Source organism: Mauremys mutica, chromosome 13 (assembly GCF_020497125.1).
Source record: "Mauremys mutica isolate MM-2020 ecotype Southern chromosome 13, ASM2049712v1, whole genome shotgun sequence".
Lineage (NCBI taxonomy): Eukaryota > Metazoa > Chordata > Testudines > Geoemydidae > Mauremys > Mauremys mutica.
In genome coordinates this window covers 24,735,266-24,746,207 of record NC_059084.1, presented here as the reverse complement: position 1 = coordinate 24,746,207, position 10,942 = coordinate 24,735,266, and the positions used below count along the sequence as shown (strand labels likewise).

General features: G+C 44.4%; 1 protein-coding gene across 15 annotated transcripts in view; it reads right to left on the bottom strand.

Annotated features, from left to right (window-relative positions):
* Nucleotides 1–685: 685 nt before the first annotated feature.
* The window catches only part of EPB41L1 (erythrocyte membrane protein band 4.1 like 1), a 158,346-nt gene continuing 148,089 nt past the window's right edge, over nt 686–10,942 (bottom strand). For all 15 annotated transcript variants that reach the window (XM_044986124.1, XM_044986123.1, XM_044986130.1 and 12 more), the window contains 3 exons: nt 10,037–10,117; nt 6,565–6,681; nt 686–4,180 (listed from right to left, as the gene is read on the bottom strand). In XM_044986124.1, the coding sequence (XP_044842059.1) occupies nt 4,172–4,180; nt 6,565–6,681; nt 10,037–10,117 (207 nt within the window). In that variant the 3' untranslated portion in view covers nt 686–4,171. The remainder of the gene's footprint in view (nt 4,181–6,564; nt 6,682–10,036; nt 10,118–10,942) is intronic.

The following is a 10,942-nucleotide window of genomic DNA, read 5'->3' as shown; positions in this document are numbered from 1 at the left end:
CCATCCAACCTCTTGGTCCCAGCTTGTCCCCATTTCCAGGCTTGGATTCAGTTGGTTCGCAATGGTTCGGTGTATTGGCACCTCTCTCAAACTGCTACCTCATTCTCCAGAATCTCAGCTTTCAGAAAAATATTTTATTCCTCATGTAAGAAAGAAGGAGGTTCACAGATCTACACAATTTACTGCATTGTCTCATTTGGTGCCACAAATGGCTGGTATTTGTTATTATAACCCCCATAGGCCCCCCCTTCCAACCCAATCAAGTAGGAGCCTGACCCAAGGAGCCTAACAAAGCCCAGGGACATATTCAAGCCACACCAAAGGGGAACCACCAGCCCAATGGAGCTCAGAGAGCACGCACCTTCATATTTTGAACATTGTAGACTGTTCTGTGAGCAGCATCTCATTCTGGTGATTTGTGTGGATGGAGCTTATTTTGTGGGTGAAACTTGGAAGAAAATTAGGAACCTCTCCCATTTAACCTCTGCATTAAATAGACCCCTGAATTGTCCCCATTCTGCCCAGTCCTGTACCAAGGCTAACTAGGGAAGGTCCAATCTCTTTCCTGCTCTCACTCAATGCTGCCTCCAGGCATACTTTCAACCTGTAAAGCACCCGGGTCTAAAGCTCCTCCTCCAATTCTCCACTGTCCAGATCAGAGAAAAGTCAGTTTCAGGCCACAAGCTGGTTGAGCATCAATCACATTTATTTCACTTTTATTGAATACAAGAACAGTGAGCACACACGCATACACCACCAAGCACTGAAAAAGAATATGATTGAAAGGGGCGAGGGGGGGAAGAGGAACAGGGGAAGAGGGACGGGGAGTTAGTGAAGGACCGACAGAGCATTGCAGTTGGTTGGTAAGGTGCTTTTCAAATAAAAATCCTGTTTAGTATTATCATCACTCATGCAATTGCAGGCCAGTTTTTAAATGAACTTGCAGATTTAGAGACAAACAGCCACTCGTGTCTCCCACCCACTTCAACGGAAAGGTCCCAGAAAAAAAGAAAAATAGTGAAAAGAAAAACTCTGAAATGTCAGCGACAGTGATGAAGAAGGTGGGAGGAAGCCAAGGCCTTAGAGTGATGCATGGATTCAAACCATCACAAACAATATAGATATATTAAAATATATAAAGAAAAAGCTTGAGTCTATTGCTTACCTGGCAGGGTGTGGATTATATATATCTATAAAATCCACATCTTGCCAGGTGAGCAAAAGACTCATTCCCCGCCGCCCCAATTGTCACTCACTGTGAGGAATCCAGAGAAACAGGCCCACTGTTTTTTAGCTCTGAACATGCAAGCTCTGTTTCTAATCTCACTTCCACTAATTTTGCAGCAGTGCAACTCCACTGTTTTTAATGGAGTGACTCCAGATTTTACACTATCATGAGCGAGATAGGAATGAGGCTCCTGGAGTTTCAAAGTAGCCTCTAATTCAATTTCAATGGCATCAAGTTTCTACCAGCTTTTTTTTGTTTGAAATTCAAAATGTGTCACACAGCCAGTGTGATGCATGGGGGAATGTACCCCCTCTGATAGCAGAACAGACAGGCTTAATGCCTTGCACAGCTAGCTCTTGGGAACAGGTCCTCTGAGTTGGGCTTCTCTTCCTGAAAACACGAGTGCTTTTTACAGCTGACTTGGATGTGTTTTAAAAAAAAGTCTGTGTGTAATTGCTGTCACTCCTTTTGGTTTTGGTGGGTGTTGTCCCTAAAGCAGCAGCAGGTTATGAGTGGCTGTGAACTTTCAGGTAGAATCCAGGGAGAACACCACACATTTGGGTTCATCAGAAGCCTGAAATGACCCTCACTGGCACTAGCACGTGAATCAGTGCTATTGTCAGGGAGCCAGTGCTCATCCCTTTAATGCTTACAGGAGAAACCCATATGCCAAAAGGAGAACAGCCTTCATGGGGACACAGTAGAAGCCAACTGGAAAGACCAAGGCCCACCAGAGACTCAGGAGTCCCTGCTATGGTAGGAAATTGATCATATGGGGTATGCCCACCTGATTCTAAAGATTCAAGTTGTCCATTTTCAGTAGGATTCGCAGATCCCATCATGGGGGCTAGTTAGATGTGCTTCCTCTCCGGGCATTAAGTGGGGGGTGGGGGTGGGGAGGGGAAATAAAGACAAGGATAGTGCAATGTTTGTGGACCCTTTTGTAGCTTCAGGAGCTCGTGACAATTCCATTTGGAAATCAGTTCATTTCCTTTTCTTTTTTTGGTTCTAACTCTGCCCTAACTGCCTGTCTCACACAGTGCCTCAGGTCCTAGACTGGGCCCAAAATCTCCACTCCATAGGCAGCAGCAGAGGAAAACTTTATCTAAGTGCCAAGTTCTGACCAGCTGTGAGGAAAGCAGCCTCTCTGCCTCCTGCTGCCTCATCAGCATCTGCCCTCTAAGTTCTAGATGACTGGGCAATGCTATCCAGCCCTGTAAACCTGCTATTCCCTGCACATTTGTCACATGGTATCTTCCTCATCAACTGTTGATGGACAGGAGTCAACCCTAAGCCAGAGTAGCGGTAGACAGTACCATGGAGGAAAGGGATGAGGGAGCTGCCATTCGCCTGTTCCTGCCAGGGCAGCTGTTGCACAGCCTACAGCCACCCTGGCACAATGCAATCATACAGCTTGCTGTGGAGAGGTACTTGCTCTCAAATTGGGGCTGAGGTTCAGAAATGAAGCTAAAAACAAGTGTCTAGACCAGTGGGTTAGGGGTGATCGCTGTGTGGATCCCTAATTCAGCCCAGGTGCCTAGTTTTCAAGAACCTGCTGACAAGTGTGTTATGATACCTCTACTGCTGCTAGGGTTCCAGAGCTGAGGCGTCAAAGACGCCTGGACGCTGGAAGCATGGGAATCAAACAGTCTAACCTCGAGTCTCCAAACAACCTCAGCATCTTTGGATTGGGGGCACGGAGGGACATTTCTGTCTGGCACATTTTGGTAATGGTAAATGGATGCAGTCCATTCCTTCTTTCCCAGTCCCTCACCCCTCCATGTTGCTGAGCACTCCCTTATCACCAACCAACCAATTACAAACACCATACACTGTGTCACTACACCAACCCCTCCTGCCGCAGTGCATCAACTCAGTGGCAAACGTCCCATCCCACCCTCCCAAAGAGCAGCAGCTAATGAAATGTTCCCTGTTCTCTTCTTGTGGGATATCAGTGTGAGCTAAGATTCTCATAGTATATCAACCACAGTCAACCAAACAATTATAATTTAAAAATGTCATCAGCAAACTTACCAGCACTGTTTAATTATTTTAATATCGTTTCCCACCCCCCACTCCACACCCCAGTTATATATAATATACATAACTTAAAAGCACATTCATATGAAACCCCTACAGACTGCATTTTTATAAATGAGAAACCATATACATATAGTTTTTGTTTTGTTTTAAATGAGATCTGTTCTTATTACCTTCAGCAGAACAAGAGACCGGACAAGGGGACAGAGGAAAGAGAAGGAAGGACAAGTGGGGGGGTGTAAGAACAGAACCAAAAAATGATGTAACAGAACTAGCATGGAATGGGAAAGAGGGATGATCACCACACATCCTGAAGCAGAAAATAATTACAAAGTAATCAAACAAATTCAATGGTTCTCTCTCTTCTTTCCTTAGGTGCGGAATAGTTTTGCATCTGCTTGTGGGTTGTTGGAGTTTTTTTGTTTGCTGCTTTGTTGCAAAGCACGTTTCCTTTCCATTCAGTGTGCAACAAATGAACCCATGAGTTGTGTGTCCTTTAAATGTAACATGCAAAATGGCGGTTTATTGTATGTTAATAATATTATTGTTATTATCATGATTTTTTGTTTGTTTTTTTTTCAGATGAATCCAGTCAATTCTTCAATTTGTCTGCAAAGGCTAAAGTAGGCGGTTGGTTTTGTGTTATTGTTGATGTTGCTGTTTGCAATTCACCTCCAGCATATAGCAGCAGTGCAAGGATGCATTTTGTTTCCTGTGTGTATATATATATAATATATATATATATTATATTTGCTATTCCTTTTTTAAAAAATTTTGTCTCTCGCCATTAACGTTGCAGCCAGGACATCTAGGTCTCATTGAGGAATCCAGCAGGAAGGCCCCTTCTTCATTGTTCTCCAAGTTGGGTTTGAACAGAGATGCCAACTTCTGTGAACATGGCGGTCAAGATTCCTGCACAGGGCAGACGGAAATGATTGATCATGGAGCATTTCCTTTCTCATTTGGTTAATATTATTTATTCATTTATGAAGAGCTTTTTGCTTGTATTAAGACCCCAGACAATCAAGCTGCAAACACAAGGGAATATATTCTTCTCTCATGACGCTAGTGCAATGCAACTGATTTAAATGCGGTTGCACTGTTGTAAGGTCTCTCATGGAAGTCACTGGTAGAGTCCCCATTACTTGAAATCGTTACATAAAGACTGGATATCTTTCTAAAAGATTGTACAAATTACTGGGTGGTTCTCTGGTATTGTGTGTTAGGCAGGATCAAATAATCATAGTTTTGAGCCTTATAATCTATGAAAGTAATTGGAATTGATGGCAAACAGCACCTTGGAGGATTGGGCCATGACTAAGGCTATGTTTTAGTCATAGGTATTTTTGGTAAAAGTCATGGACAGGACAAGGGCAGTAAACAAAAATTCATGGCCCATGACCCGTCCATGAGTTGGAATCTGTGTCTTCCATGCCCTCCATGACAAACTTGTAGCCTTAGCCATGACTGAGGAGATTTTAGCCCCATATTTTACTGCAGTGACCAAGCTTTCACTCCCCTTTGCCTTTCTTTGTCGTCGATATAATGGTGATGCATCCCCTAGCTATTTTTTCCCCTTGTTTGAAGTCCCTATGCTGCCTTATTAGCTCATTGTTGCTTTTTCCTTACTATTTCTATTGTGATGAAAGCTTACGTGCTGCTTAGGTGCAAAAAACAAACAAAACCCAAACATTTTAAACTTGACAGATCTTGGTTCCAGCTATCTCTGGTATCTGTGCCACTGTCTCTGGACATCTGGCCAAATACATACATCTCAGATACATGTCCTCTGAAGCTGACAGAGTCCCATTTGGCCCATTGCGTCTATGTACAATAGAGTCTGTTTCATTCATGAGCTCAGGGTGCCCGTTTAGTGGATGACTAACCCATGAAATGGGATACTACTAACGTCCATTTTTCAAAATTCCAACCCCCAGCCCTGAAATTTAAAGCAAGATTATTTAGATCAATCAGAAATAGAATGAAAAACAAAAAGCAGAGCCATGTTTTCAAGAGGGCTCCAGAAACACCTGGAGTTTGTGAGAGTGCACCGGCCTATGCATGCAAAATACATGCTTTAGCACTGGCATACGGACATTTACAAGGAGGCAACTTGGGGAACTGGGCAGGTTTTTTAAAAAGCAATTAAAAAAAATATTCCTGATGAACGTAGTGCTGGTGAGTGGTAGCAGGCTGGCTACCTGCTAGTGCTGGTGAGTGGTAGCAGGCTGGCAGAACCTGAAGACTAAAGTCCTCACTTTACCCACAGAATGGGCAAATACAGCACTCAGTCAATCACTGCTGAGACAGATAACAAGGAGGACAATGGTAGTAGTGGGTTTTGTGGGAGGAGGGATAGCTCAGTGGTTTGAGCATTGGCCTGCTAAACCCAGGGTTGTGAGTTCAGTCCTTGAGGGGGCCACTTAGGGATCTGGAGCAAAAATCTGTCTGGGGATTGGTCCTGCTTTGAGCAGGGGGTTGGACTAGATGACCTCCTGAGGTCCCTTCCAACCCTGATATTCTATGATGTAGTCACAGGTCTTCTCACAGCAATCAGATGGTAAAAGCTCTCTGGGCCATTCCCAGGCCTCTGGACAGGATAGTCCAGTCTCCTGGAGCATACACAGATATCCCTCTCCAGTTGCAAATGTGGGTTCTTAGAATGTGCAAATGGGCTCGGTCACAAACATGGTTATTTTTGGAAGCCCTCTGCAAACCTGTCCCATAGTGTCTAAGAAGGAAGATGAGTGAAATACCACACACTGGGGAAACGATTAAGAGAACTGACAGGGTTTCTAGGAAGGAAATCTGAGGGTATTTGGAAGTAAGGAGGGGCTGTACAAGAAGAAATGGGATAAACACTGAGCCCTGAGATATGGCCTTTGGAACAGTCATTGTGACAACCCTAGATAAAGAATACTGAGCACATGGTGCTGCTCACAGAACTGCTTTGCAAGTAGCCAGGATAATTGGGCAGCAAAGCAGTCCCCATAGCCCGTCTCAGAGGCTGCTCTAGGAGCAGCCTTTTAAAAAGTTGTTCATGGTTCTGATCTATACTATTTCCTACTGTAACTACAATATGAGAGAGGCTCTGCCTGTGTCATCACTTACGCATCATAGCTGTGAGGAGTTCCCTGCCTGTATTGTTAATGAATTACATCTGTGAAGGACTTCCTGCTTGTACCATTTATCAATACTAGTATATTGCACCTATGGAGGATGCCCTGCCTGCTTTGTAACCTATATATATTGTACCACCCGTGAGAGAGGCTCTACCTTGTAACTTCTATACATACCTGAGGTTTCTTGTCCCTTTCCTCTGGAGATGGTTCTGTTTCTCTATATACCACAGCTTTGGTTACCAGCATGTCAGGGTGCTGTAGTTTTGCCTCTTTGATTGCCAAAGCTAATGCCTGTAAACCAGAACAATGTCAGAGTATTTACCACAATGTCAGTTACATCTTTTGTTAATAGCCAAGATTAGCATTACTTCTGGAGCAAGCCACAAGCATGTCAGAAAATGGGCCCAGGGCATGTGAAACTACTCATGGCTAAAGTTGGGCATGTAAGGAACTGGGTTTGGATTGAATTCTCAAGAAGCTTAACCATCCCCGCGAACCCAACTGAATCTGTGGGTAATGACTTGCCAGCACAACTTGCCTACTAGTTGAGCAAGGATTTGTAAAATCCTAGGATGTCCTAATTCATCATTCTTTGCTGGACTTATTTTCTGTAGAATCATAGTGATAGAAGGGACCAGGGGTCATCTAGTCTAACTCTCTGCCAAGATGCAGGATTTGTTGTGTCTAAATCATCCAAGACAGATGGTGATCTAGCCTTCTTTTGAAAACCTCCAGTGAAAGCATTTCCACAACCTTCCTAGACAGTCTGTTCCATTGTCCCACTGTTCTTACAGTTAGGAAGGTTTTCCTGAAATTTATTCTAAGTCTACTATGCTGTAGTTTGAACCCACTGCATCTTGTCCTGCTCTCTATGGTAAGAAAAAACAACTTTTCTCCATCTTTTTTATGGCAGCCTTTCAAGTATTTGAAGACCGATACCATGTCCCCCCTTAATCTCCTCTTTTCCAAACTAAACATACCCAGTTCCTTCAGCCTTTGCTCATATAGTAGGCATTCCATCCCTTTGATCCTCACCTCTGGATCCTTCCCAGTTTCTCTACATCCTTTTTATACATTGATGACCAAAACTGGACACAGTGCTCCAGCTGAGGCCTAATCAGCATTGAGCCAAGTGGTACCATCACCTCCCCTGACTTGCATGCTATGCCTCAGTTAATTCAACCTACAACAGCATCATATTGCTGACTCAGGTTGAGGTTGTGATCCACCACAACTCCCAGATCTTTCTCAGCAGTGCAGCTGCACAGCCAGTTATCCCCCATTCTGTATTAGGGAAGAAAAACCAAATGCACAAAGTGTAGCACCTTACATTTATCTTTATTGGATTCATTTTGTTGTCTATAACTCAGTTCTCCAATTTATCAAGATCACTCCAAATTTTAGCTCAATCCTCTAAAGTGTTGGCAATCCCTCTAGCTTTGTGTCATCTGCAAATTTGATCAGGATGTTCTCTATTCCTACATCCAGGTCATTAATAAAGATGTTAAACCAAACCAGATCCAGAACTGATCCCCGTGGAACCCCACTTGAGATTTCCCTCCAATGTGACATGTTTCCATTAATAGTTATTCTTTGTTTGCAGTTGTTTAACTAATTATGTATCCACTTAATGGTAGTTCTGCCAAGCCCGCATTTCTCCAGAATGTCATGTGGGACTATGTCAAAAGACTTGCTGAAGTCCAGGTATATTATGTCCACCGCATTCCCCCTATCCACCAAACCCTGTTAAAGGAGGAAATCAAACTGGTTTGGCACGATTTGTTCTTGGTAAATCCATGCTGGCTGCTAGTAATCACCACTTCATCCTCCAGGTATTCGCAAATTGAATGTTTTATCAATTACTCTAGTACAGGGGTTGGCAACCTTTCAGAAGTGCTGTGCCGAGTCTTCATTTATTCACTCTAATTTAAGGTTTCACGTGCCAGTAATATTCTAATGTTTTTAGAAGATCTCTTTCTATAAGTCTATGATAGATAACTAAATTATGGTTGTATATAAAGAAAATAAGGTTTTTAAAATGTTTAAGAAACTTCATTTAAAATTAAATTAAAATGCAGAGCCCCCTGGACCAGTGGCCAGGACCCGAGCAGTGTGAGTGCCGCTGAAAATCAGCTTGTGTGCCGCCTTCGGCACATGTGCCATGGGTTGCCTACTCCTGCTCTAGTAGCTTCCCAGGTACTGAGGTCAGGCCGACTGGTCTATAGTTTCCCAGCTCCTCCTTTCCCCGCTTTTTAAAGATGGGCACTATGTTAGCCGTTCTCCAGTCTTTCCTATCACCCATGAGTTTGCAAATATTATTGCCAGATTTCTTCAGCTAGAGATGCAGAACATCTGAGTCTTCATCACTGAACTCTTAGCAGAGGAACTTCAGCAATTCTTTGTGTTAAGCTAATATTTTAGATTCTGCTCCTTTTAAGAGAACTTTGTTTTTACGTTTAGTTTTTTGTGTACTTTGTATTGTTGATTTTCTTAATGGTATTATTAAAAAAAGTAAGGAAGCGCATCCTGGACCAGTGCCTGGAACCCGGCTCTTCTGTCCAAGAGACTTGTGTCACCCTCTGCTACTCATTCACAAAAAGGGAGTGCTTCAACACTACGAATGCATTCAATGGAAGCACTTGGAGTGTGATCGGCTACAGCAAAACTCCATAGAGAAGGAGATGGAAGGTCCAGGTTTGCTCTAGAGCATGTTGCAATACGCAAATGACAACTCCAGCTATAAGAACCCTCTGCTTGTAAAAAAGAAATCAAACCTATTTGATTCTAAGAGTGTCTACAGTGCCGCCGCAGGTATGCTTTATAGCTTGTGTAGACATACCCCCGCTAGCTGTACTCTAGCTAGCTTGCTAAACATAGCAGTGAGGATGCTGAGACGCAGGCTTCAGACTGGGCTGCACAAGCCCAACTGATCCCCCTGGATACGTACTTGCTTGTACAGCCAGCACTGAAGCCCATGCAGTCACATCCTCACTGCTATATTCAGTGAGCTAGCTAGAGTAGGGCAGGTACCATTCGCACCCGTGGCTGCAGTGTGGACGTACCCTTCGAGGATTCCACAGTCTGGCTTCTTGTTTGAATTTAATCCTTGTTTTGGATTTCTTTTTTATTGTGCTTGGCTTACACATTCAATCCACTCCCTCCTCTGGTGGTTAGAGTGTAATCTCAATTACAGCTATGCCACCCCAGCGGCCAGCCTGTGTTCACTGTCAAACAGCTAGCTACACCTGAGAAGAGCAAGCATGTCCTGTTTCCTCGTTACTTAAAGTGACACTGGTGGGAGACTCTAGACTGGATGATGCTACTGGCCAGCATAAATCAAACGACTATGTTGTTTTGATTGTAGGCCCAAATGGGGTAGCACCTTTCACGTCACTTGCTCAGGGCACAGATAGGCTTTGCTGTGAGTGCAGAGCCTGCTGTACCCATATAGCACCTCCACCCCAGCTGATCCCCTCTTCCACACCCTGGAGTGAATGATCCATTCAGGGAAGCAAGCACTTCCCAGTGACAGCTGGGCTGTGGGCGGACTTGCTTTCACAGCAGAGTAGGAAACGAGTGCAGGAAAGAGTCACCATTGAAGGTCCCCTAACAGTACTGAATGGCCTCTCACAGGTTTCCCTCCTACCTGGTCTTGATCCACATCTTCATCTCCCGTAATAATGATCCGCTTCTCTATTCTGGTCTCTGCAAACCCTCCTTTCACAGTCTGGAATGGAAAAGGGGGCAGGATGAGTCCACAGACTGGATGATTCTCACACACTAGACAGGTGGCTGCCTTGGAGGCTGCTCAAGCTTCAGCTAGTGGAGAACAGAGCAGTCTGATTGCTTTGTGGGGAGGGCCAAAGGGAACGTATTGCACCAGTGCTCCACAGACTGCACTGGCTTCCTGTTCACTTGGGGATGCAATTCGAGGCATTGAAGTTGATCCTTAAAGCCCTACATGGTTTGTGTCCTGCATTAGCTGCTGAATTTGAGATCCAACCTCTCCCTGCGTGTCACCCCAAGAGCTGAGATCAGCTGATGTGTTTTTGCCCCAGTACCGGGCACCTGTGTGGGTGGCTTTCCCTGGAGAGCTCTTGGGTTTGGAAATGGCTCTCTTCATTGGTTTGGCATTAGGTGGGATTTTCAAAAGTGCTACGCACCGACCTAACTCTGCTCCCAATTAAATCAGGGGGAGCTGGGGCAATGCCGAGCAATTCGGAAATCCAACCCAACTCAGAACATTTCTCTGCCTCGCTGGCAAAATCCCCCCTTCCTAGTAGATCGGTTTTGTCCCTGGTGTGTATAAATATATGACATGCATACTGCGAACTGCCTTCCTTCCTGAAATGTAGGACACAGCAACAAATGGCAGAAACACATTGGCCCAAATTCACCCCAATGCTACTGGCCCCAGTGAAGCGGAACCCACTTATACCAGTGCCCCATTTACTTTCAGTGGTAAAGGACTCTTTGCATGTTCAGTTGCTACGTAAATGGCATCAGTCATGGGCCACTAAGGGATGATGCATTTGCTGTTTCCAATTAGTGT